Raw genomic sequence first — 27,909 nt, forward strand, 5'->3', positions numbered from 1 at the left:
GCCGGCACCGTCCCCGCCGGCCGCGCTCCGCTCTCCGCGTCAATGCGGCGCCGCCGCCCCGCGGCCCGGCCCGGCCATGGACACCAGCGACCTCTTCACCAGCTGCAAGAAGGGCGACGTGAGCCGCGTGCGGTGAGACGGGGCGGGCGGGAAGTTCCCGGTATCGCCCCCCCACCTCCCCACCCCGACCTTCCCCTGAGCCTGAACCGCTGTAACCGGCCCGGGGCCCGGCGTTACGGCCGTGTGGCTGGCGCCGAGTCGCGTTTATTTACCGGGAGCCCTGGCAGGGCTCCCTCGGGCGCTGGGGAAGCGGCCTCGGTGGCACCGAAAACGCTGGGAAATAAAGTCTGTAAGACTCGTTTTGGAGTTTTAGAAAGCGAGCAGCCTTTATCAGGGCTGGGCAACGCGAGGCAGCGGTCTCCATCCGTTGTGTGCAGCGGGGCAAGAGCTGGGACAGAAGGGATTTCCTGTGGGGAAAGGAGAGGTTGTTTATACGTAAAAGGTTCTTACTTTTCCCCCGAGGGACTGAGTGTGCATTGAGCCTTTGCTGTAGGGTTTGCCCTTGTCATTAAAATTCAGGCAGTTGGATATCAGATGGTTGTCGTGCTTCATTGGTGTGAAACAGCGTGGCCAGCAGGACCAGGGAGCGATCGTGACCCAGCATTGGTGAGGCCTCACCTTGAATCCTGTGTTCAGTTCTGGGCCCTTCACAACAAGACAGACATTGAGGTGCTGGAGCACGTCCAGAGAAAGGCAACGAAGCTGGTGAAAAGGCTGGAGAACAAGCATTATGAGGAGCAGCTGAGGGAGCTGGGGTTGTTCAGTCTGGAGAAAAGGAGGCTGAGGGGAGACTTTATCACTATCTACAACTGCCTGAAAGGAGTTTGTAGCGAGGTGGGTGTTGATTCCAAAGTGATAAGTGATAGTATGAGAGGAAATGGCCTCAAGTCTCACCAGGGGACGTTCAGATTGGACAGTAGGAAAAATTTCTTTGCTGGAAGGGTTATCAAGCACTAGAACTGGCTACTTAGGGAGGTGATTGAGTCTCCATCCCTGGAGGTGTTTAAAAGATGGATAGATCAAGTGTTTAGGGATATACTTTAGTAGTGGACAGGGACGGTTGGACTTGATGATCTCAAAGGTCTTTTCCAGCCTGGTGATTCTGTAATATAAATGCTATTTATGGCAAATATTCTTGCAAAAGTCTCTTCAGCTGATCTTTTACTACCGTTGGGAACTGTAGTTGCATTGATAGGAAGCTGGATCTCTGAGAAGTAGTTGTCATTGAAATATTTAGAGACCTTGTGCTGTAGACTGTGGTAATATCTCCGAGAATTGCTGGACTGATAAATTTAAGGTCATCTCCTTGCTGACACTGGAGCAGTGTGGCTTAGCTGCAATGATTTCAGATCAGGAGCCAGATGGTCTGCTCATCTGTAGCGTGAATGCATTGGTCTGCTCATCTGTAGCGTTGTAATGCGAAGGTCCAGAGTTTACAACAGACTCTTCTGCTGCTTCTCCTAGTTTGATGCTAAGACTCTTCACCTTTTGATCCTACTTAATTCTTCCAGCTCCCAACATGTGGATCTTCCCAGATAATCAAAGAGGACCCGGGTTATGTAGGAGGTTTTTTGTGCAAGGCAAAGTCTGGCTTCTAAAGGTGCCAAAGAGGGAGCATTGGCAGTATTTGATATAGCCTAAATGTGCAGGACAGGAAAGTGGCAGAAATCAAAAGCAGTCTAGAGTGACACTGATGTTGTTACTTGTGGCAGGACAAGCCACAAGCAGGATGAGAATCCAGCCTCAGCCTTGTACACTTGGCCACTTATTTGTAAACATAATGCCGTGAGCATTGTAGGAGAATGTGAAAGTGCTGCTGAAGTGCTCAGGCTTCTTTTGTGGTTGCTTCCCTGTAAGAGGTCAGCAGGAGGTGTGTTTGATTCCACTCTTACCCTGTATGCCCCACTTAAGATTGAAGGGAGCTGTCAAGCTGTGCTGCCGAATGTCGTTCTTTGGGTCAAGGGTTTGACTGCTGCTCCTCTAGCCGCAGCTGACAGCTTCCCAAGTGGAATGCAAGATCTTGTCATACCTGTGGAAGTTACAGTACAAACTCAGTTGCATCTTTCAAAAGAGGAGAATGTAACTGAGTGAACAGCCACGTGAAGTTATAACTTTGCTCTCCCTTTTCTTCCAGATACCTTCTTGAACAGCGAGATGTGGAAATTAATGTCCGTGATAAATGGGACAGTACACCTCTGTGAGTCCTGCAGCCTAACAGTGCTTGCTGCGTGGGAGGGGAGGGCTCCCAGGGCTCTGTAGCTCTCTCTACATTAGCAGCTGGGAGCACTGTTACAAAATATCTCAGGTTCTGCTTTTTGTGAGATTTGGCTACGTATTTCTGCTTCTCTTCTCTGTGGGTGCTGTGCTAAGTCTCCTTTCTCTCCCCATCTGATTGATGCTTGCTGTAGCAGTGCTCAGAAGGGTGGTTATTTCTGTGACTAAATTACCTGGATTAATCAGCCTATTCTTGGCCTGATTAGTTTTTTGCCCCTCAGTCTTTGGCATCGTAGCATGATTTTTGGGTCAAGGCTTGGCTTGATGAAGTGCAATGTAACTGTGGGGCCAGTCTGTCTTGGAAGGCTGTGAACATGCAGTAGGTAGGGAGGAATCCCCAAGCTGGTGCTGAAGAGGGTGGTGTGAGCTTTTTGCCTCCCCACGTACTGATTCCAAGGTGCATTTAGACATCTGCAGTGTATTTAGAGTACAGCATAACTTTCCAAAATAAAGGCAGACCAACATTTGCTGCTGCAATACAGGTTGCAGGATTCTTCTGGTTTGTAAGACAATTAGAGGTCTTTGTGAAAGAGAATCATGAAAGTCTTAGATTATGAAAGAGAAAATGAAACTCATTGTAAGCAGGGCTTTGTGGGTTGGATTTGCTCTACATCTGACGTGGGTGCTGTTTCCTTGTTATCATAGTCTGCAGCAGTCAGACTGGCAACAGAAGGAGCAGAGAGTGTTTTTGAGAATTCAGTGGAATTGCTGAGTGTCTGTGAAATGAACTCCATTAAAATGAGGATGGATTTGGCAGCTGGTGGTGCAACAGAAGATACTGAACCCACACTGGGACCTTGAGATCTCCTTGCAGAACAGCAGTGCCTAGGAGTGCTGGGAACGGTTCCTTCTTAGTCTATGGCTGCGGCCAGGCTTCTATGCTATTCAGCAGCAATTCCTCGTTCCTATGAGGAGTCATCTTCCAGGCTTATCAGGGCTCGTTCAGTGCTGAGGCCTGCATGCTGTGGTGTGCCCAAACACTGAATATTGCTTCTGACTATATCTCTAATTTTCTTTCTTTTGTTATTGTCAGGTATTATGCTTGCCTCTGTGGACATGAGGAGCTTGTACGCTATCTTCTAGCTAATGGTGAGCCAAAGTGTCCTGGTTATGGGTGCAATATCTTTCTCCATACTGGTCTGTAGGGATTGTATATCCTTCTAGCTGTCCCTCGTGGAAACAACTTCTGTTACAACCAATCATTTGATCAGTAATCTGGGGCTGCAGTGGGAGCCCTGGACGCACTTTCATGGTTGTGAGATCAGAGCTGGTGTTTCGCAAGGATGTGTTGCTCTTGGGACCCGATACAAGAATTGTAGTTCATCTGAGGAACTGTGTAAAACTTAATTGTACTCTTCCCATAGTCTTGCTTTGTAAACAGGACTTAAAAGTGAAATTCAAGGGCTTTTACTAACCTTAAACAAAGCAAGACAAACTCTTCAGGCAAAGTACCTTCCCATTTACTTCCCAACACACAAATTCCCTTAGGTAGCAGTGATGTTCTGTGTTCTGGCAGAGGAATCAGAGTGCAGAGTCAGATTTCAAAAGGTTTGTCTCTTCCACTGCATTCGGAGTATCTTAATCAACCACTTGTAAGATTCTAAAATAGTAAAATGCAAGTGTAAAATCAGAATTTCTAGTAGACTAACCTAAAGAAGCATCTCTTGCGTTGTGCAAGACGGAAATGCCTTTTAGGAGGAGCTGTTAAAAGTCCAATAAGTGATTGTACTTTCTGTACAGTGAGATTCTTCTTCCCAGAACACTGCTGGGAACCATACTGAGAGGCTTATTACCAGGATCAGTTTAAATGAGTCATGGCTTCTTCAGAAAGGAGTTTTGCAGTGGGAGAAAAGCTTTAGGTTATATGCATGTAAGGGAAGCCTAGTTTTTGTAAATGTGCTCAGTGGGCAGAAGTCATACTGATTTAGCGACCATTTGGAGACTCTTGAGAAAGATGTAACTCTTCCTGTGAGCGTGTACCTGTGATCATTTTGCAGGAGCGAAATGTGAGGCAAACACTTTTGATGGGGAACGTTGCTTGTATGGAGCTTTGAGTGACGCCATCCGACGTCTGCTGAAGGAGTACAAGCAGATCACAGCAAAGTGCATGAAGAGAGACTACTATGATGTCTTCCTGCAGCGGTAAGCAGATGAGGCAGCTCCCTGTGCAATGCATTTTGTCATCCTTCCTTAGCTGTTAACCTGGATATTCAAACTCTGTGTTAAGGACTGATTTGAAAGGCGACTGATCCAGTCTCCTATCTCATTCTTTGGCATGTAGAGCTTCCTAAGGGATGTTCCTTCATGCCCTAAGGGATGACTTCCAGGTATGTGTGTTCTGAAAATATATGCTTCAGTGACTTAGATAGAGACTCCAGATCCTACAGAAACCTGATCTTTTTTAATGCAGAAGCATGAGACTGTCATACTTGACTGTTAGACCAAATTAGATCACTAAAACCACATCAGTAATGGTATAATACGTCAACTGAAATTAAGTTTCAGGCCTGAAGCGAAGCCTGCAAGCTAAGATTTCAGCAGTGATAATAGGTGTCTTGTTTCTGAGAAGGAGCACCTCAAGAAGCCTCAAACTGACTTAGAGGGGCATTGCTCAGTTCTTTCTTTTTATTCATTAAAACGTGTTAATTTTAAGATGTTTCTGTAAGTTGCCTGTCAGACCTTGTAGCCTTAGCCTGGAGCTTGAGCCTGACTTCTTCAGGAGTAGAGGAGGTGTCAGTCTTTTCTTCTTGCTGTTTTTCTACCCTGGTAGTTCTGATGTTATTACACAGACTGTTTTATTTCCCTTCTTATCGGACTAACTTACAAAAAACCGCAGACAATGTTTCAGCATCTGTCTTTAAAACTGGGGATGAAATAAATCCTTGAAAGATTTGACAGTCTTCCCATTACTACAGAGTTGTAATTTCTGAAACTGTAGGGAAAGAGAGGAGAAAGGAAACTGATGTGTCTGAGTAAAATCAGATTCTGACTTCAAGGGAGGTAGAATTTTGCAGGGCAATTTATCACTCCCCTGTTGAGATTGTGGCTCAGATGATGCAGGGTTGAGTGCATGTGAAAACTAAAATGTTCTGTTTTCCATTTTTCCTTCCAAACAGACCTTAACATTAAAATTAGAATTGAAGCAAAAGACAACAGAGAGAGAGAGAGAGAGAGTGTGTATGCAGGCAACAGTCCTACTCTCTAGGACTGTATGATGCCTGATGTCTGCCTGATTTGACCTCTTGGGGATGTTGTAAGGATGTGTGTGCAAGGGGTGATGGACATTAGGAAACACTGGTGGTGGTTGCCATAAACTCTGGGTTTTTTTCCTTTTAAAGAATGAGGGTGTGGACATGCAATCACAAGCGAGCTTTTTCTCTGATGTGGTAATTGCCTGCATTTCATGCCTGTAGCATCCTTCCTTCTTCTGAGGGTGGGTGACAGCAAGTCCTTTCCTATTTGCTGCATGCTTGAACCATGCACAGACAGTGCCCAGGAAGCAGGGAAGTTGCACTTTACTTTGTGGTGGGATAGTTTTTTTGGAAAGTGTGTGCTTCTGTAGGGCTTTTTGTCATCTGACAATTTAAAAGCAGTATTAATCTTTAGAGATATGTTCGGGGGCAACTAGTTCCTCTTTAAAATCTGTTCCCTGTGTTCAGGGGTTCACCTGAGGCAGGAAGGTTTCATTCTGCAGCCTCCCTCTTCCACTAAGGAAACCTCTTTGAGTCATTGGAGGGAGTGAGGGATCCCGGTCTGGTATGTGAAGTACCAGCCCCTGTGCTGGCCTTTAACTGGGCAGGGATAGGCTGAAACGTCCAGAGGTGTTTGTTCGGTTAGACCTAATTGTACCATGTCCCCATTCACTTGACTCCGTTCTCTCCTTTCTCATTCTCCAATGAATGTCCCCTCTCTCTATTCCTTACAGGTTGCTGGAGCAGGGTTACCAAAGCGACATTGTTTTCATTGTTCACGGCAAATCCTTTTGTGCCCACCGCTGCATTCTCAGCGCTCGCAGCGCCTACTTTGCGGAAATGTTTGAGACCAAATGGAAGGGGAAGAACATGATAGTGTTGAAGCATCCACTGGTGAGCAAGGCTGTGCTTCCACATCTTTCCTTTCTTTTCCTGTTTCAACTGGGTGAGAAAAGTGAGTAGGAAGGACAATTTGAGGGTTAACTTCCACAGTGAAAGCGCTTAGAGTTCAGAATGACCCTAGTGAAGGTGAGGGTCTTGTGGAGGCACTTTATACAGTAAAATAGCATCTTATTCGAATAACAAAAGGCTGTAGACTGCATGCTTCACCTTTGTTCCCTCTGCCACAGGCTCAAACATATCTTAATTAATTGTGGTAGCAAGTAGCTATTGCCATCTGCCAGCTGCATCATGGCTCCTCTGTGGGATGGGTTGAGTCTGTCTAATTCCTGGTGGACAGGTGGTCTGTAGTAAAGACACCACCTCCATAATTGGCACTAATTGAGTCTCTTTTGTTGCCTTTGCAGCAGGAGCTAAATAGGCCGTAAGTGCATTCCATCTATTAATCACCAGTACTCTAGCATATGTTTCTATAGCTTGAATGTGGCTGTGCAGAACCTCTCATGGCAAACATACTTCCCGTTTTTAAGGACATTAAGTAATGCCTTTCCTTTCTCTTTGTACAAGAACACTGCCTTCCTCTTAAATCAAGAAGAGGGGTTGGAAATGTTTACAACCAGTGAAAGACTGGATTTTACAGGGCCCTATTACAACTATGTCTTTGGAGCACCTCCATTAGTCAGGTCCTGTCCCCTAGGCACACAGATTAACATCAGTTGATGCATTTAAAGAGCTAAACAGTGGAGTGGCAACATTAGTTATGTGAGGAACAAGGAAATTGGATGCAGTGTCTGAATTGCTATTCAAGTGGGGGTTCTTTCAACTTGTTGGGGGTTATGTTGTATGCAGACAAGTTTCAAGCTTGTTATTATTAAGTGCCTGGAAATTCTAAAGGTAACTTTCTCATGTTTTATTTTAGATTAATCCAGCAGCTTTTGGCTCTCTTCTGCAGTATCTATACACAGGTAAACGACTTGCTGTCTAGTGTATGTATGCATGGCTGGTGGGCAGCTGTCTGTACCTCTGCCATAGCACTGTTTGGGTAGCAAAGCTTGGAGACAGCCGTGTTTGGGTGCATGCGTTGCCAACACTTCCTCTTCGCTGGCAGAAGGGAAGAATGTGAGCAATCCCCAGCTCTTCCAAGTTGTTTGTACCTTTTGCCAGTTGTTGTCCTGCCAATAAATACACAGTCAAGTAAAAAAAAGTCAGCTTAGGTTGATGGGTTGGATGGATGTGGAGAATATATTTTTAACTTAAGGAAGGTAAATCTGTTTTCTCTGGATAACAATCCCTTAAGCTGGTAAAAAGCCAGATTCCCGTGTAGGACTTTTGCAGTCTGGCTGTCCCAAGAAGTGTGTGCTGAATTATTTGACTACTTTCTAATATTTTTCCTGAACAGAAGTTGGTTCTAAATCTTCTATGAAAATGCCAAATGTTGTAGGACATACTAAGTGCCGAACTATTTCAGGCCAGGAGGTGGTGCCAGAAAGTAACTTTATCTTTAAGGCTTTCCTTCCCTAGTCCAATGTTTTCAGAAATGTTCCTTGCCACGTTTTCAGTGATCGTAGAAGATTCTGGGATGACAGCTTGTGAGCCTAAAGACTTTTCTCATCCTAAGCCAGACAGACAATGGTGACAGTCGTGCATACTGGAATTGTGTGCTCTTTTTCTTTTCTGAGGGAATTACACATATAAGCCTGTTCAGTCTTTGGTCTCTTGAATGAAGCTGTTAGGGTAGACAGTAGAAGGTGGGAATGTGAATTAGATGCCAAGCTGAGATTCATCAGAGTAGTGAGTGGTGGGGCACCAGGTCTTAGCTTCTTGGAATGAGTTGTAACTGGATGATGAAAAGTGAGGCAGTGTGTCTAATTACTGAATTTCTGTGCCATCGAGTCTTCAGTTTGTTTTTTTCCATTTTTACACGTAAGTAGTATGGGTTAAAAGCTGGCTGCATTTCTTCTTGGCAGGTCGTCTTGATATCGATGTAGAATATGTAAATGATTGCAAGAGGTTAGCCAAGCAATGTCGGCTGCAGGACCTCATAGATGACTTGGAGACCAAATGTAAAAAAGTCTATGAATTTGGTAAGCATTTTACTTGCTGTTGTTTCTGCTGTGCCTGTGTGTCCTTCCTTGGAGAAAGCGGAAAGTGTAATGGTGGATTTTTCATGGTGCCCTTGGGGCTTCCAGAAAATGATTCTGTTATGGAATTCCTATATTTGCATGGTAGTTTTCAGTCATGAGCTCTCTGTAGGACAGCTGTAGCCATTTCCAACATGTGCATGTTTATCATTTATATTGAATGTTTTCATTATAGTAGAGCAACCATGGCAGCAGGACAGGCCTTTGAGCAGGGAGCTTGTTTTAAGTCTGTGGGGAGGTAAAATACGTACAATTAGAAGTCCTTTCCTGCATTTATTTGACTCCTAACCAAAGTAAAATGTTTGATGTTTTTCTCAAAATGGATGCAGAAAGAGACATGAGGTTTTTTTTTTAAGGCAGAGAAGTATTTCTGAAAGCATGCGTGTTTATAAGACATGTATATGCCTAACCTTAAATGATGCAATCCACTATTTAAGGGCTTTTTGTTATCTAAAGTGCTTGTGATCTAATCATGACATCAGCTTATTGCATGAAAACAAATGGTTGGAGTTTTATCATTCATCTCCTTTAGTTCAAGCTAAAGGACATGTGAAGAAGAATCAAATCAGCACAAGTAGGGCAAATGTTCTGTGGTTAATCCTACAAGTTTTAGGGCAAAAACATGCAGAGCAAATTTTGTGATGCTTGCCTTTGTTATGGAGCCACTGTATGTACTGAATCTGCAGTTATAGCTAGTTGTGGCTTTGGGAGGAGTATGTATATGGCAGGTATTCGAATGTGACATCATTTTGGAAAGGTTTGGGAGTTTGGTGGGGATTTTATGGCTTTTTTTTTTTTGGTGCATTGGCTTAATTGAAATGAAAGATTACAAAGAAGTATGAGGAGTGAAAACACAGGCAGCTGATGAATTGATAGGTGATGTTCAGTGCTGTACAGCTGGGCTAGACTGGGAAGAAAGACAAAATTCTCCATTCTCAACTGTAGCTGGGTTGTCCCCTCCAGCTTCTTGCGTTGTTTATGTTGCACTTTTCAGAAAACCCTTCATTTCTGCTTTGGAGAAGGTGATGGTCCCTGCTTCTTGCTTGCAGGGACAGCTTATTCCTGTTCTGTCACTTTGATTTTTATTGCTTCTGTTAGGAGAGAGTTGTTTGTGATACCAAACGCTGTGCTCTTGGATTTGAGAGATGCAGTGTCTGAAATGTCTCATGATATAGATGTACTTCTTGGACAAATCTCTCTTCTTTCCTGTCACTGCAAAAGTGCACAGATGATGCTTTGTAGATCCCAAGAGAAGAACTTTTTCCTTTGACTGCTGCTTAAAACTTGCCAGGTCCATTAGCGCTTACAGAGCCTGATTGATTTGGTGACTTATAATAGGCACTACACAAATATAAATTATTCTCTCCGCCGTAAAGAATTTCTAATTGCACAGTGAGAAATTTCCTTCTCTCACGCTGGTCTGTAAGTAGACAGGGCTCTTTGAGAAAATGCACTCAGTCTTGTTTGTGCTGGTGCCAGGTCTCCTCTTGGCTTATTTACACTGGAAGCCATCTATCTGAAGGCAGCATTTAGTGCTAATAGAGCAGCCTGTCTCCTTGGTGGTGTAGCTTCGTGTGTAGTCATGATGGTACCTGACTGTCTTGTATTAGCAGAATATCCTTCCCTTTCCCTTTCTGGGATATTCAGCCTGTTTGAGGTAAAGTGGTGCGGATCTGAAGGGTTCAGCAGCAATGTGGAGGAGGGGGCGGAGAACTTGTTTTGTGGCACATCATGGTCTTGTTTCGCCCACGGCCCAATGGAGTCATCTGATGGAGCTCATGTAAAGCTGCGCAAAATGTCAGGAAAAATGAAGTCTCAAGGTGGGGTGATTCACCTGCAAGGGGTTTAATGCGGTGAATCATGCCTGTCAGAAATTCTGAACGCTTCAGCGTGGGGCCGCTTAACTCTTTTGTCTTTGAGAGTTAACTCTGCATCTCTCTGGCTCCCAACAGCAACTTGAGCCTGCCTCACTTTGCATTTTTCACATGCTTCCCTGTATGCCAGGGACTGCTGAATGTCTTAGGTGCTCCAGTCCTCAACCAAAAGCATGCTGACCTGAAAACAAACCTGGGAGGGAGGTGGCCAGGAAGAGGAATTGCTGCCCTGGCAGCAGCATTGGACTGCAACAGTTGGGTGCGCTTTGAGCTGCCGCTGGTTTGAAGTGAGGAGTGTTGGCTTTGTTGACCCCCACAGCAACTTTGGTCATAGCAAGAGCACAAAAGTATGATTGTGTATTTTGCCTCCCTTTTATCAGGCTGATTAATTGTGTAGGTTGGCAGGGCAAGACACTTTCTCAGATGCGCTGGGTCTGACAAAGACAAGTGAAGTTGCCATCTCTGTATGGTTTATTTGATCTCTTTGGTGGCAGTGGTACTTATTTAATGTTTGCAAAGAACACAGACACGCTTCAGAGTCCTGGTGTTTTGCAGGGTCTTTGCACTTTGGGGTTCTACAGGTAGGAGAGTAGAGGACAGACTCTGGTGCACAGAATTTATTACCCAAACAAGAATAAATCCCTTTGTTCCCTAGAGTGAAGTTTGGATGGCATAGGTGAAATGGGACCTATGAGAGCACATGGCAGAGCAGAGAGGCGTGGAAGCCAATTTTAACTGAACGATTCCTGACGTGGATTTCACCTTAGGTGACAGTGTCGATGGTAGGAGTGGTTGGACATTGTGTGATTGGCTCCTACAAGGGATCAGGGGCAGCCTGATCAGTGTTCATCAAGTATGATTGACAACAAGAGTTGCAGAGAGCGTGTTGGGCTTGAAATATGCCTGTGGCAACTTTGTTTGCCACAACTGATATTCCAGCACAAAGAATGAAGTGGAGGTTTGAGAAGAGACAACAGTGTGTGCATTCCCTTCCAGCGCTGCTCACCAGTTATACTGGGGGGTGCTGTATGCCTGTAGGAATCACATGTGTTTTGCAGTAAAAAAATAAACGGCGATAGTAGTGATGTCTCCTGGAGTGTCTTTCTTTTCTCTAAGTGGAAGAGAATGTAGAGGAATTTAGGCATCTTTGCTCTTTTGTTTTTTTTCTTTGCCTCTTCCAGTCTCTTCCAAGCCAGGGACCTGTGTGAAAGTGCTGACGATTGAGCCCACAGGTAACTGCCGGCTGCAGGAAGATCTGGCTCTTCTAGCAGACTGCGCCCTGCCAGCTGAACTGCGGGTAGGGAGCATTTATACTACTTCTGGGCATTGTGGGGCTATGGTATGTGTTCACACATGTTCAGATACATTCTTTATATTTGAGTTTAGTGCTTGCTCACTTGTTTGCTGGTGCTCCGAATGCTGAAAAACTTCTATTGCTTTGAAATAACGTAGAATTTTTTAATGAGGCTGCCAGTGCCTTTCCCTTGGATTTTTTCATCCAACAGGGACCTCTCTAAACAAAACGATTTCCATGCAGTTGATGGGCTTTTCCCCATTGACTACAGTGGGACAAGAGTGGGGCCCAACTCTTTTTCTTTCTCTCTGCCATCCTTCTTGAGTATGAGAATTGTTTTGTCAGCAGGCATTGGTACCCAAAGGGACATAGAGATGGAAGATGGCTTGCTGGGCTTGCTTGCTAGGAACTGGCACCCTGCAGTGAGAAGTGCTTTCAAATCCTGAAAATATTTCCAACAGACATGTGAGTCCCTCTAAAGCAAATTTAACTTGACTGGCAGCAGATTTGCTTTTTCATAACTGCATCTTGTTGACCCTTAGAAATAGCCCACAGGCTGATGATCACTATGTTAAAATTCTGTCAGAGTTATTAGTTAGGCTAAGATATCTGGATCTTCAATTCCACTTGAAGGAAAGCAGGATAAACACTAGTGGTCTTCATTTTCCTCATATCTGTTTTTTTTCTGTAATATCAGCAGATTCACTTTGATCTTATGTCTGTCCCTTTCTCTCTTTGTCATATCAACCACTGAACTTAATAATATGAACTAATTTTAGGTGGCTGCTGTGCCCAGAGGTTGTATGACTGAGTGATGTGGCAAAGTTTATTGCCTTTTTTCTTTTTGTCTGAAAAAGACCTGCCTTGTGCAGAGAGCATGTCTGGGTGCGTGTATGTGAGTAAAGCTTCTACCTGTAATAAGCCAGTGTGTTTTGTGCTGGCTTTTGGCAGACATGCCGAGCACTTTATAGAGGGAGTTTTTCTCTATTGAGGTTCCATCTACCAATGCACAAATCTTTCCTATGTAACCTGCCTCCCCAAAATAACCGTGCATTTATTTGTGGCTTTCTATATTCTTTTGTGTATGTTTGCAAGCTTTAAAGCGAGGTGATAATATATGTAAGCCTCAGGTTTTCTTCCCCAGGAATTAAGAAAAAAGGATCATGGGCTCCAAAACAGTGAGGTTTACATAAATTTTAAGTCACTTCATGAATAAGAGTAGTGCTTTCTATTTGATTGCTTCTTCCCAGACCTTCATGGCAGAATCCTGTCAGGCTAAGCTTTTCTTCTCAACAGTTAGAAACACTCTCATTTTAATGCTTTCATGCAGAACAGGAGGGGGTAGGAAAATATCAAACTTGGAATAATATAGTCATTGGAGAGCACTGTGAATTCCTCTGACAGCTGTGGTTTTCTTGCTATATTCATAGGTCAAAATGAAGGCAGTTACAGCAGCATTAGACTTGTTATGGCTGTGAAGGTGAATAGAACATGGACACACACCTGTTCACTAGAGAATTTCTATGCCTTGCACAAATGTGAGTGGTTTGTGTAAGCCTGATAAATTCTAAAAGATTCCTTTTCTCTCTCTAGGTCTTTTTTTTATTGTTAACTTACAAAGAATATGTGAACAAAGCTCTTCATCCCATTGCTATCCGTATCTCCTACTAATATTTGGAATTGTTAAATTCTGTGAGTTGGGCATCTTTGTTCCTGGACAGAGGAATGACACATCCTCATTCTTACAGACTTTGATGCCATACAAGGAATAGTTTACAAACTGTGTAATCTAAAATGTCAGGGGCAACTGAATAGTCACGTACGAACATCCGTTGAGAGAATCATTCATTTTTTCCAGCCTGTGCAGAGCAAAATAGGTATTTGGCTTCTGGCCAGCATTTCCAGAATGAGGCAAGAGACATCGTGAGCTGCTGCATGCCATGTAATGCCATATTATATGAAGTGGGGATCTGTAGACTTTCTCTTTCACTATGAACAGTTTGCATGTAATATCCTTGATACTTGAATGATGCAGAAAACTCCATGCATCTCAATTTCATAGTTCAGTGATATATACTCAAATGATAAATAACATTTGATATCCAATCACAGTTCATTATTAGTATCTATTCTTTGAACTCATAAACATGTTTGTAATCTTAGTATTTTGTTTCTTATTTCTGTTTATACTTGAAAGTTTTTTCTCCTTCAGTGTTTGTTTTTCAAAGTGTAGTTGTTGTCTCTATTTTGTTTGAAGCTAGTAATCACTGGATATTTCTGACCACAACAGCTGCTTCTTTGGTTTGCTGCAATAAAATTTAGCAGTGATGGATTTAAGTAAAATACCATCAAAAGCCAGGCAACTGTCAAAAACCATGTGGCTTTCCACTGTCTGTCTGCCCAGCTCTTCATCTCCTGTCTGCCAGATGACCTCTGAGTTAGAGATTCCAGGCTTCCAGTATATGAGATTGTAGGAACATCGTTTCCATATAGCCCGTTTTTCATTACCTTTTAACTGAAACCTTTTTTTCCAAAGCAAGATGAAGTCAGACTTAAAAGGATCAGAGTTTGCCATGAAATAAATACTGTTCTCTCCGTCTGTATTGACATTTGGCGTGGCTGCAAAAAGAGTGACCATTTGTCACTTTTGGAGTAAAGCTAAATCTTGTAACGTGTAGAAAGAACAGTTGGAAGCAAGTAGGTGGGTTCCACCTTGTCTGTCTCTGCACCTGTGTATTGTAGTTGTCCACAGCAGTCATTTCTGTGCTTTGCCCATTTAGCCTAGGCAAATTAACTGAAATGTTTACAACATGCTTGCAATTTTTTTTTTTTATCCAATCTACTTGCATCTGGTTGTGTCCTGGTAATCTTCTCTTGGATCACTAACCCCTGAATTTGTGTTGTAATTTATTTACAATTTTCTTGCTGACATAACCTGGCCAAGATACAAATCACTGCTGATTTGTTTTGTATGGTTTTGCTTCAGCAAAATTTCTGTTTAAGTGCTAATAGCAAATTCATAGCAGCAAAGAAGTGATCCTCCACATGTGATGGCTGGAAGATCCTGTGAATGTTCAAATGGTCTTAATGCTACAGAGGTGTTGAGAATATTTCTGTATGGTGAATGAGATATTGCGATTATGTTTGCACCTTGTAGGTTAGCCTGCTTGTGCTTCCTGGGCAACATATTTTGGCAGCTGTGCTTTGCCTGCACAGGGATATGTTAAGGAGGTTGCTGGAATGGGAGGGTGGGAAGGATAAACCAGTTTTCTGCAGGGAGACCTGAAAAGCAGATGAAATTCCTCAAGCATGACAAAGGAGGAAAGCAGAAGTAGTAGTGATTTTAAAAAAGAGTAAATGGGAAAATTGTGCAAAGCCACTTCATGCTGAATAGGAGAGACCAAGACACGAACCTGCTTTTGTAGTAGGAATTGGAAATGACCTTGTAAGTCTGAGCATCTGAGTGGGGAACGGGCGAGGCAAAAAGCAGGAAATTGAGCCCAGATGAGTCTGTAATTCAGAAGACAAACTCTGAGAGAAATAAAACTCTACATCCATTCCAGAGGGATGGATTTCTTTTAGAGATTTACCTTTGGAGCAAGGAAGGGATGCATGTAGGAGATGTGGAGTTTATGTCTCAATTAAAATTCTTGTGCCACAAATAGTGGCATCTTATTAAAGTCTGTTTCCCAGGTTTGTTTTACCTATAATGTGCCTGCAAAATTGCAGCCTTGCAAATCATGTCAGAATTTAAAGGAGAGGACATGGAAGCTGTGGGTATAAGGTGGGGATAGCAGCAAGGCAGAGCGAGCAGCTGGATCAATAGGATGCCTTAGAGAGTGTGGCTGCAGATCCTAAGCCAAAGTTTGTTCATTAACTTGAAACATGAGTCACAGATAACAGCAAAATAGCAGCCTGAGGAATCTACAAATGGGACAATCTGAGCTCATCTTCAATGCTGGAAATACCCTTTGTGTTAAATAGATCAGATGAGAAGTGCTCCTTCAACTGCCGAGTCTCTCCTGGGAGATGAATTCTCTGATGGGGAGGGACTTACGGGGAGAGGTGCTGTGGAGAGACGGCGTTACTGTGACAGCCATCCACACAATTTGAATGTCACTGGGCTTATTCTGCTGTGACTAGGAACCAGAAACTGCCAAGTGTTGCTGTGGACAGACAAAGAGCCTGGCAGAGTGGTCCAGATTGCCGTGTTCAGTGGTGGTATGAGCTTTTGCCAGCTTGGTGCTTTGCCACATCCTAGAACTTTTGTGAGAGAAACACTGCTGCATGCGAACTGAGCTTGGCTGAGAGCACCAACCCAGTGTGTTGCCGTCTGTGTCTTTGTTTAGTTTGAGAGGGAGGAGTCATCTGGCTCCTCAGTAACACTGAAAATCGGTTGCTTTCAGTTGGGACAGAGGCAGGCGTGTTGGAAATGATGCTTAGGTAGCCTGCGGCTGGGAGGCTGATCTTCACTGTCAGCCCAGGATTTTCCCAGGTGCAAACTTGGCATGTAACTTTCCTGGAGGGAGAGACAGTGGTAATAAACTCTTCGGCCCAGGCTGCTCAGGGGCATGTGTTTGGAAATTAGGAACCAGGGGAAGCTTTTATTTACAGAGTTCAATTGACTTGATTGCAGAAATGTGAATATAAAGTTTTCTATAATTTAATTACCTTGTATGTAGAGTAAGGTGAAAGTGAAAAAATTTGGAAGCATCACTTTAAAATAACAGAAGGCCAACAGATTTGTGTGTGTGTGTGTGCTGTCTTTGTTGGCATGTGGGATGGAGAGGAGGTGTGTTGCTGTTAAAATAATTCACTAGAATATTAATACTGCAACTGAACTATCTTTGGCTGCAAATCCAATGAGAAATCTAAAATGTGTTTTAGAAATGTTGGATTATTGGAGTGAGGCAGTAATTGTAGCCAAACTGTTTCAGACCAATGTGTGCATCTGTGTAATCTGAACTTAACTACATCTACCTGTACATCTACAAGGTAGAGGGTTAGTCCTAAGATCTCCTATGCTTATGATACCCATTACATGACATAAATTTCACCTCCACTTGGTTATCCACTTTGTTAGTTGGTCCAGAAATACTTTCCAGAGGTGTATGGAGGGCCAGGAAGTTTGCATGGGTGAGGGAGGCAGCTGTAACTTGTACCAGGAATATCTCTATCGGGAGTGCAAGGGTTGCAGTTCCTCACACTGAAATCTGTTCAAAGCATCTCTGGTGCTCTGCACTGTGCCGGAGATGTCTGGTTCCTTCTGGGAAGGCCAGGAAGTGCAAACTTGCGACTCTGAATGTGTTTAAAGCATGAATGTTAAATGAAGGATTTTGTGATTTCTCTTTCTAGGTTGGTTTTGGGGAGTTGCCATTTGACAGCACTGACAACTTTAACAGTTGTCCCGATGTTTGTTTCCGGGTGGCAGATTACAATTTTTTGTGCCATAAGGTATGTGCTTGTGCTATACTTTCTTCTCCCTTTTTGCCATGAGCCTAGTCTACCTGTTTCTCTCACTTCTCCACTGCTGGATACACTCTGCAGACGCAGCATTGCTTAATAGGCTGGAAAACTAAATTTAAGCATTTAACAAAATGGCAAAGCCTGCCTTTCTCGCAGAGGTGAGGAGAGAAATTTATAGGTTCAGCTACAAGATTAGCAGCTGCAAAATCTTTTTCTGTCATCTTGTGAGTTCAGTGTCTGGAGAGGGGAATATTTGACCTGCATGTGAACAGCAGTAGGAATGGATTTTGAGATCCAACCTCAACTCAAACTCCTGTCCCAATGCCATACTACTTTTGAATCTCTTACATTTATAAATTAGGGTTTTTTTGTTCTGAGGGTAGACGTGGGCAAAAATAAGGTATAGAAAAATGTTGGCAATGCAGCTTCAAAATATAGGGAGAATTAGAGTTACAGAGTCTGAACTTCCGAAGTATCTTTGAGCTGCTCTGACGGCTGGATGGTAGTGCTGCTTGGCTTGGTGTAATGAGAAAGATGTTAGTGTTCTGTTTTTTTTTTTCCTCCCCAGGCATTTTTCTGTGGCCGCAGTGATTATTTCAAAGCCCTGCTTGAAGACCATTTCAGTGAGAGTGAAGAGCTGCAGACACAGCCCAGCATCCCTGTGGTGACTCTCCACAACATCTCGGAAGACATCTTCATCCGGGTCCTCTATTACATCTACAGTGATGATACAGAGGTGAGGCCAGCCATTGAGCCCTTCCTCCTGTGCTTGTTAGTTCTGGAGGTGTTCAGCACTGTGTTTGCCTACAGCATGTGGAGAGGAGCGTGCGGTTTCTTAAATCCTACTGACCTACTCTGCTACCTCACTTCTGTCTAAGGAACCCAGATACTGGGACTTGCTGTTAGCCAGGCAGGGATCTAGTGTACGTGCATTGCATTCAGGAAGCAAATCCATAATCTTTCATCCCATAGCAAAAAGTTGGAAATTAGATTACATGTTTGTACGTTGGCATGATAAATGCAGGGCTTTGCAGATTTCCCTCTTGGGCTTTGTGGAAGGATAAGGTGAGCAGCTGCCAGTAGGTGGCAGATTGAACACATTTGGAGATGTGGAAAGGTTGAGAGATTCTGCTTACTTACTCTTGGCATCATAGCCCACTTTTCCATTTGTAGCAAGTCATTATTTCCACTGTTATTTATTGCTGAGGTGGTAAAGGTTCCACTGGGAAACCAACGCCTTGCTGTGCTCAGTATTGCAGGCAGTAACAAAATGGCCCTAACCCACCTAGTTTTCAGTCTAATGGAAGGTCTCAACTTTTAAGCAGCTTCCTGCTTTGGTTTTGTGGCAAATACTTTTCAGCAGGTCTAGCTACAAGATGCCAGAACACATTCTGGCCTTAGGGCAGCGATAAGAGATGCTGCTGCACCTGGCAGTGTCACTTCCCCCAGGCAGGATTTGTGCTGCGGGTTAGGTGCCACGTACAGAGACTGCACACAGCTGTGACCTTGTCTTTGCTGATCTGTTCACCTCTGAGTAGCAGCAGAGAATGTGTGGTAGGGAGAGATGTATTTAGCAGGCAGCAAAGGCAGGATGGCCACTCGTGTGCTGGAAAGCAGATCTGTTACTTGTCTGCACTCTTTGCTCAGGCGTGTGCTGAAAGGGTCGGCAGAGAGGGAAAGCAGCATGGGATTGTATTAGACCCTTCTGACCTTGTGACTGTGTGACAGCGTAGCCCTGTTCCCTTGCACCTCTCTAATCTGCCTGTTCCTGTGATGGCTCACAGAAAGGGTACTTCCCGAGGATTGTTTCAGCTGCCCTGCCTAGATGTGGAGCAGACAGCCAAAAAAAACAGTGTGTCAGAATTGAAAGGGTCTTGGTCATATGTTTTCCATGCAGGATGGTACCATCACAGAAACTATCTTCGTTTTCCAACTGAGCAGCCAAGCTATGAGCTTCTTCAGAGACTTCATCTGCCATGAAAAACTACTGGGAAAAATGGACAGGAAAACAGAAAAGTAGCTCAAGTTCCACATTGTGTGGAATATTCTCCCTGACCTGGATTTCTCTAGCAAAATGTCAGCACTCCCAATTCCACTTCTCTTTTTCCAAAGCATTTATGTCTCTTTGCCACATAGTAGTGACAGTGCTTGCAGTTGGAGGAAGACTGTGTACAGAGGACGGAAAGGGTTCCAGCCAGAAAGAGAAGTTGCTGATCAGAGTTTCTGTGTGGGCTCTAGGGGAGCTTCTGGAGGAATGTTTGCCAGGTTTGTCCTTGGTGAAGTAGTTGGGAGTTGCTGCCATCAATACTGCTGACTCAAATGCCTCCAACTGGTGAAGTTCTCCTAGCTTATGAAAGGACAAAGCAACACTTGATTAATAACTCCAAGAGCTTTGTTACACCACTGTGGCACTATAGCATTCATGGCGTGCCTCTAATGCGTCTCGCATCCTCCCACACAGCTGTTGCAGGGTGTTACACAGCTGAGACATTTGCTGTGAGTAGTCTCTCCAAACACTGCGGTGGACAGCTGTAGGAGAAGAAATAATGCAGCCTTTTGCAGTTGTCAGAGTGAGCAACCACGTGTATAGGTGTGGACAGCAGTGTTTTTGCTGTTGAACAGTTACCAGAACAGTGGATTGTGCTACACCACAGTTACCATTCCTCAATCTAGACTAGTGTGGCTTTGTCTCTAGCTGCAAGTGATCTCACCTCCTCCACAGCCAAGGTATGCTGCATCCTGCAGGCTCACTGTTAAAATGGACGTGGGTAACTGCTCTTTCCACTTCACATTAGCAGGAACAGAACTGTGCAGAGAAGAAGCTCTAGTTCCAGGTTAGTGACGCAGATGGCTGACTAAAATAGGATTTGTCCAGCCAGGGGAGGGGACTGAATGAAGCTGGAGGTGGTGTCTCCAACATTATCTACAGCATTTTTTTATCCTCAGATCATTTACAAAGAACAAAAGTACTCAAGAAGGAAACGGGAAGGTTTTTCTGTAGCTCAAGAGCCTGAAAATGTTAAAGGCCACTCCCAACAGTGTAAGCTCAAGCATCTGGTACATTAATTCAGTTCAGTTTGAATGCCTGTTGAAGCTCCATTACTATCTGATATGTGGAGTCTGTTCCTTACCTAGTTGGGCCTTACCTGTGTATTTGCAGTGCAGTTTTCTGTCCCTGGATATCTCTTGCCAGGGAGGTAGTGCTGGCTGAGTTAGCAGAGCCTGTTTGAGGAAGGAACTTAAGAGAATTTTGCACATTTTTCACAAAATGCAAATCCAGCAGCACAAAATGGAGAGAAGAGTCCTCATGGGGACAAGGTGCTCTGTTCTGCCAGCCTGCTCCATTTATCTCTTTGGAGGAATTACAGTACTTCTGGCAGAAGCTACCTCCCTCCCCTGTTACACCAAACGTTTCTTAGCAGCCAGCCTTCAGCTGCACTTTAGTGTTTCAGCATTGCTTTGTGGTTAGCTAGAGGGTTAGCTGAAGCATGGCAAACTTATTTTGTGCTGAGTGAGCTGAATCCGCAGCATTTTAACATCCTCTGTGGTAACTGGGTGGAAGACCTAACCCTGAAAGATTGAGCATCTGTCCCTCCATGGTACTGCTAACGCTTGTCTGGTAATGGACCGAACAACAGTTCAGGGAATCTCTGATAAAATACAAGAGAAGAAGGCAATTTGCCAGGGACAAGAGAAGTGGGTAGGACTGGACAGTAATTCCTCTCTCTCCATCGACAGCTGTCGCCAGAAAATGCCTACGATGTGCTGTGCGTGGCAGACATGTACCTGCTGCCTGGGCTCAAGCGCCTTTGTGGCAGGACCTTGGCTCAAATCCTTGATGAGGACAACATCGTCAGCATCTGGAGGATTGCAAAGCTGTTCCAGCTGACCCGGCTGGAGGACCAGTGCACGGAGTATATGGCAAAGATCATTGAGAAGGTAGCGGAAACACTCTCTTCTGTTCCTTACCACAGGTGCCTGTAAATCTTAATTGCACAGTGAGCCATACAACAGATTTAATGGTTGTACTTTGGTCTCTTATAAATAGTTGCCCTCTCTGGTTTAACGTGCTTCCTGAAAATGATCAGCAGTTAAGTAGCAAAGCACATGGTGAGTTAGGACAGAGGGTGGGCAGCACGGCAGTATCTGGTGTTGCTACAGTAATTCAGATGCTGGTGGCTGTCTAGCACATCCCTGCGGACTGTGGGGTGAAAAACCTGCCCTAAAAGTTCTGGAAGTGCCGTGGGCAAGTGACTTTCACTGAACTTTCAGCCACCATGCCCAGAGCAACAACAGTGTTGCCTGAATACACCAGCTGCAGCCTAGAGAACCCAACGGGGTGTGCAGGGAAACTGTGCAGGAGCTGTTTTTCAGTGCTTGCTGGAGGGAGTTTGTCCTGGCATAATGATATATAAAAGAGTAATCAATGTGATCTCTGCTGTCCTCCAGGATGACAAATCTACCAGCAGGGGTTTCCGCAGGGGAAATTTGGCTGTTGAACAACTAGAAGTAATGAATCTAACACTGAAGTTTTCTTTATGGGGCTCCATTTAAGTGTAATCCTGAGTAATAGCTTGAAGTTTCAGGACTCATGGAGAAAGTTGTTATATGGAAGGATAAACTAGGATCTGTGGGGTGTTTTTTTATCTTGAAACAGTTCTTTATAAATGGCTTGTACAGTTCACGTGGGAATGTAACATTTTCACCTGCAGCTTGAACGGTGTGAAAATCTTTTTGGCATGTGAAAACAGCAAAGGAAGTGATTCTGGGGCTGTTATTGTGTTCAGTGCATGGCTTGGGGATGATAGTCACATCAGCATGCACACAGATTCTGCTGTCTGAAACCAGAATTTGGTTTGAAAGCTGATGAATATCCCACGTAGTGATCAGGCAAGGTGGGGCTTTGCTTGTGCGTTCCCCTTGCTTTTCCCTTCTCTAGCCCGAGTGGGAGTCCTCGGACCCAGCACTGACATTGTGCCTTCCTGAGGGTGTTGACACAAATGGAGCCACCCCAGCTGTTCAAACATCAGCAGCTGCCAGTGTCTCATGGAGATGCACTGATGAAGGCAACCGGGAGAGATTTTGGCAGTGTGCATAGCAGAGAGCAGGACTCGGCAACCTGCTGGTCCCAGGCACAGTTTGGTAGCATAGACAGACGGAAGCTGCCTCTCACCCTCCAGCACACCACATGTTCCTGGGGAACTTGATGCAAAATCATTCATGAGTGACCTGATTCTGTCAGGTTGTGTGCAGAACAGAGCAGCTGCCTTGCTGTGATCTGCTGGTTGGCGCTTGGTGGTGGGGCTGAGTGGGGATAGAGTTTGTGGCTCCCAGTTCTGAACTGGGCACGAGCACCTGCTGTCTTGCCTGCTGAAAGACATTTCCCAAAAGTGTCTGGGAGCATCTCCTGGTTCCTGCTGGGGTGCCTTTCTGGAGGGAATGTTGTGTACACCCATGTGCCCCAATAGCAGAACTATGGATGCTTAGTTAGTGGGTGTCACAGTGTACTGTTAGAGGTGCAGGTTGCTTACAGATCTGGTCATTTATTGTTGGGGTATCACTGCCTCCTTGGGATGAATGGCAGGATGCACCTCCAAATGGTGCCTGTAGAAGACAGGAAGCTTTGGGTCTCCATGTACCTTTAGCATTCCCTTTTCTTTTGTGAGATCCCTCAACAGTGGCTGTGCCTATTATCCTAACCTTTTACCATCCTTTTACCTGTTATCTTGTCTTCCTAATGCTTCTCTTTCCACCCCCCTGTCCAGCTGGTAGAATTGGAGGAGTTTGTAGCTGCTGTGAAGGAGAATGCAGAGGCTGTGGAGGAACGGCAGGAGACTGATTCCATTCCTCTGGTCGATGACATCCGCTTCCACATCACCAGCAACGTGCAGACTTACAGTGCCATCGAGGAAGCCAACCAGAAACTTGAAGCTCTGGAAAACCTCTTGGCCAGTATAGGGCTTGAGTGCTGATTTGTGCAAACCCTGCCTGTCGTATGCAGCCTGCGTAGACCCCACCAGGTTGGCTCGAGTGCAAGAACATCCCAGTCTCTGAATGTCTCTTTTTCCCCCTTTTTTTGTCCTCCTTCCCATCCACTTTCAGGCATGGTTTCTTTTTAATTTATTTATATCTGGACATTGGCATGTCTGGTTTGTGTTTGGTTTTATTTTGTTTTTGTTGCTTCTTTCAGAAGTAGCTCCCCAAGCTCAGCCCAGATCGATAGCTGCTCCTTTATACAATAGGATGTGGGCAGGAGACTGCAAGCTGTTGGGGGTGGTAAGGGAGCTGTTCTGGGGGACTTGCTGCTGTCTGATGTTAGGACCCATCCTGTTCTGTAGCCCAAGAACACACTTCTGAAACTGGTTCAGGCCAGGATATTTGTTAATTGCCACCAGCAGAGGATGAAAACTGGATTAAACTCTCCAAGTAAGTATGGTGGAAGGGAGGTGGCCTTTCTTTCACTGTCAGCATTATGAGATTAGCAGAGTGCGGGGCTTCCCAAACAGGGATACAGGAGTACTAGGTATGTAAAAGGCACTGTCTTCATCTGCTATTCTAGTTCTTGGATGAAAAAAAACCAAAGTGAATTCCAGGTCTTCCCTAGCTTTTCATTGCTTTGAAGAGCTCAGAATTTAAATGCTTTGGTTTCTGAACAAACGTTATTGGGAATACAGTAGAGACCGTAGTCCTTTCGTTTTTAGAAAGCAGTAGCTTTCAACATGTCATAAAGGGAGAGCACTCATTTTCTTCCAAACAGGGGCAGGAAACACGTTCTTCTTGGAAATTGCGCTTTTCCTTTCTTTATGTCCCTTGTGGTAGACCAAAACTGACTTGCTGGTGGGTCAGGAAAGAAGGGTCACCAGGAATCTTTTTTAGAAGGAAAAGGAGCCTTTTGGGTCTCTCGCAGGGCAGCTGTCCCACTCATCAACCTTCTGGCTTCGCTCAGCCTTGAGCCTTGTAGCTTCATTGTTCTCCAGGAAATTCACTGTTTGTACTAATGATTGTTTTGGAATCTGTGTTCTGCAGTAGGTTGCGTTATCTCATGTTGTCTCCCTAGACTGCTAATGAGGGTAATAATATTCTTTCTCCTTGGCACTAATCAGCAGGCAATACCCCTGCATAAAGCTTCCTTGCCAGACAGGCTGTCCTCAGAGCTGTTCCATCTCCAGAATGGTGTGTTATGAGAGTGTCAGGTCTCCAAGGCACAGGCCAGCAGACTTTGCTGTGCTGTGAGCTGGGAAAAGAGGTATTGTGTGAAGGACAAAGAGAATCTTGCACTGCCATTACTGGGGTTCCATTACCAATGCATATTGTCACTTTGATCACTTTGTGAGGCAAGAGCTTGAAATAATATGTCAGAAATGCTTTTAGTGGTTGAGGTGGGGACTGGGCACAGATCCTCGGCAGATTCAGGGTGGTGTTTTCTGTGAATGTAGTGATGCTTCTTGTGGATAAGGAAGGTATTTGGAGATCCAGTGTTTAGCGGGGACTTGCTTCAGATGTGGATGTACCGGGCGCATGGGTTTCTCCTCTTTGCTAATCTCATCTGGTAAGAGACTGATGCTCCCACACCACGTGAGAACTGCAGCCTTGCTGACCCTGCTCAGTGAGTTGCCTGTATATGACATGTGTTGAAGCTGTTTGCGTGTGTGTGGACCCACTTTGGACACCACTTGCACTAGGCAGGCTGCATTCAGTTGCAGTGAGGAGAGGGTGCTGGGATTTGGCCACTGTACTCGAAAGAAGCTGGACTTCAGCAAAATCACGTGTCAGGATTGAGTTACTTAACAAAAGCTGGGGACTAAGCTGGTGGCACTGAAATGTGGTGCATTGACTGAACTGGACCCCAGGTACTTGTGCGCTTTGTCATCTGTGTTTAACTGGTTTCTCTTGCAGAACAAGTCCCTGTTGTGCAGGGGATGGTGGCTGCAGGACTGTTCAGGCAGGGTGTGCTTCAGTTTTTTGTATCAAAGTGCAGGGAGTTGTTGTGGTTTGTTTTCTGCAGCCATATTGGGGCAAGGGAAGAGGATGTGTCCCTGCTGGGGTGTGTTGCTGTATGGAAGCAGGGAGCGGCAGAGGTGTGCTTGTGTACGGGGTGGCGACGTGGAAAGGAGCTGTGTGGTTTGTGTGATGTACTTCCATGTCCCTCTCTGAGCTTGGTGCGGCTTTGACAGGACCACCAAAGAGCCTAGCACAACTTGAACTGGCAAAGGCATCTCAGTGAACTTGAGGAGGGGAAGGCCTATCAAGAAAGCTTTAATATGAAGTCCCATATATTTTAGGGAAAGAGAGGTAGAAGCAGAACTGCCTGTTTTCTTGCTCAGTGGAGTGTTGGGCTCATAAAAGCCTGCTACAGAAACCAACTGCTTAACCCAGCTGGTTCAGTTCCCCTGCATTTCTCCTCCCCTTATGGCTGAAGATGACACTGAACATAAGCAGGATGTTTAGTTTATCATGTACCCTCTGCTCCTTCTGCATGAATTCGACAGCTGACATCATGTTAGTAGTTGGCTTTCCACAGCAGTGGTTATGACAGCCCTGCACAAGGCTTGCATGGAGCCACCAGACAACAGAACGTGGCCTTTGCCTTCTACTTGTACTGAACGAGATGCAGAAACAGGATTACTGAGGAATGTGCTAATGCTTTTCTCTGCAGATGCCTCAGCTGCTAAAGCAAAATGGATGCTGGTGGTGGGCAAAGCAGGAGGAAGGCAGAGGAGGGGCAGAGGTGCTGGGAAGCATTTTCCATATGGCTGCTCTTGAATAATTCCATTCCTGCGTCCTTAAGCGTGGAGCAAGTGAGGCTACAGTTGTACATGTGGGAGGAAAGGTCAATGTGGCCTTTTGATCTGCCTCCCCGGTAGCGCAGTTCCACGTGGGCTGCCAAGCAAATGCCTCATCTGTCTGTGTGCACTTAGCGGTCACATCTGTGAGCCCTCCCAGATTGTCCAATTACTCGAGGTCCTTTAATTCCCCCATCCCTTTTGGCAGAACAGGGCTATCAAAAAGCATGCATAAGCAGAGGGTCAGCATGCAGGCAAGTTCTCTAATTAAGATGAACCAGGTCAAAACTTAGATTTTAATTCACTTTATTCTTGCTGCAAATAATTTTATCACAGAGTAAAAACCTTTTGATTTTTCTTCTGTTGCCATTGTCCTTTTTGTGTTGTTACCTCTGTCCTATTTTATTTGCCACTTGTTGAATTAAGAAGATTGTAAAATTTATCAGAGGAACAATATATTTAAGAAGAAATGTGTAAGCATGTGTGCAGCAATAAAATAGTATATTTCACTATATCTGTTCCTTCTGTGGCCTCTTTCTTACCAACTGATGTTGTGAAGGTGGATTGCTTTCTGAGAGGACTTGATGGGCTCCTTCAACTTATTTTCCTGTACCTGAGCCGTGGGCTGGCTCTGCACCACCTGGCTTCCAAGCAGTGAGGAAAGCCTGACTCTGCTCTCCTCCCTTGGTGACCTGTTTGTACTGACCTGCCAGAACATGGGTGTAAAGCTCGAACTTGTTTTTACTGGTTTCTCTCTAACAGGATTGTTCTGTTCCATTAGCAGCGCTGTTGCACAGGCTTGGTCGATGTGGTGGTGTGTCAGGGAGGTGATGTTTATCTCGGAAGGTTGCTCTGGGCAGCCCCTGACAGGTAAGTTTTCCTTCCCTCTCTCATCACCCTGTGGCTCTGTTGTTGCTGACTGTCTATTCAATCCAAGGATGGAGATTTCTCAGCCTCTGCACTTAACTACTCTGACTTGTTCAGTGTGCTGACACAGCCGCCGAAGCATGTGTTTTCTCCAAAACCTCGAGTCTGCTGAAGTGCCTGGGCAGTCCTTCCTCTCTTCTCTGACAACACAGATTCTTGTTTTCTTGTTTGCCTTCTTGTATGTCTGGGTGGCTGCAGTAGTCTCAGTGGCAATAACTGAGCTGTCTGTGTGCAGCTTCTGTTGACTTCAGAGCGTGACTGGCATTGAGGGGGCGAGGATCCAAGCCCGTCCTCGTGGCTCCATGAAGAACGTGTCGTTTTGGTGGGGGGATGAGACCAATAGCATCTGGATGACCTAATGCTGTTGAAGGAAGAGACTGGGCTTGGAAAAGTTCAAGTACTAATTAGACTCTTGGAATTTGATAAAACAGTTCTTATAAGGAGTTGTTATTGTGCTGTGAGAGCCCAGAATAAACGACAAACCTCTTTAAGAGGCTTAAGCTGTTCATGTTGGTGGTCATGGTCAAGCTGTGGAGACAGCACCATCCCACGTAACAGCTCGCAGTCGGTGTGCGTTGGCAGACTTGTCTGTTCAGGGTGACACTGAGTTTTTCTCTCTTGCTGTGGGCAGCCTGTCGAAGCCGGCACAGCCTGGGGAGTTGGTTTGTGCCTGTGCTCACCTCCTTGGGATGAACAAACCTATCTAGGGCTGATGATAGGAAACAAAGGCTTGGCTCGGTTCTCTGCTCACCAGGGGGTGGGGTTGCTGGCAGAGAACATTTTTGTTTTGCCTTCTAAGCTAAAACGGATTTGATATAACAAATTTATTAGGAGAGGCCACAGTGGCAGATGGTTTTTCAGAGTTGAGACCTGTTTTGAATAAAAGCGCTGGCTTGCCCAGGGTTGCAGTCTGCCTCGAAGTGCTGAGGGAGAAGGGAAGACAATTCCTTTTCTAGGGTTGCAAAGCGTTTCTAGATTTTTTGGCTGGAAATCAAATAT

At 44.9% G+C, this 27,909-nt stretch overlaps 1 protein-coding gene across 3 annotated transcripts; it reads left to right on the top strand.

Annotated features, from left to right (window-relative positions):
* On the top strand, positions 1-26,497 carry ABTB1 (ankyrin repeat and BTB domain containing 1). Of its 3 annotated transcripts, none has more exons than XM_069866322.1 (12): positions 1-132; positions 2,195-2,257; positions 3,368-3,423; positions 4,332-4,476; positions 6,260-6,419; positions 7,345-7,390; positions 8,393-8,509; positions 11,622-11,779; positions 17,090-17,188; positions 17,769-17,936; positions 20,939-21,139; positions 22,966-26,497. In XM_069866322.1, exons 1-12 carry the CDS (start codon positions 77-79, stop codon positions 23,170-23,172), a joined length of 1,476 nt encoding a protein of 491 aa, XP_069722423.1. In that variant the 5' UTR covers positions 1-76; the 3' UTR covers positions 23,173-26,497. The 3 variants fall into 3 exon arrangements, with proteins under 3 accessions (XP_069722423.1, XP_069722424.1, XP_069722425.1); XM_069866323.1 differs by having other exon boundaries at positions 11,622-11,737; XM_069866324.1 differs by lacking the exon at positions 20,939-21,139.
* Positions 26,498-27,909: the final 1,412 nt, after the last annotated feature.

The sequence above is a fragment of the Phaenicophaeus curvirostris genome, chromosome 11, assembly GCF_032191515.1.
Source record: "Phaenicophaeus curvirostris isolate KB17595 chromosome 11, BPBGC_Pcur_1.0, whole genome shotgun sequence".
In the NCBI taxonomy this organism is placed as follows: Eukaryota; Metazoa; Chordata; class Aves; order Cuculiformes; family Cuculidae; genus Phaenicophaeus; species Phaenicophaeus curvirostris.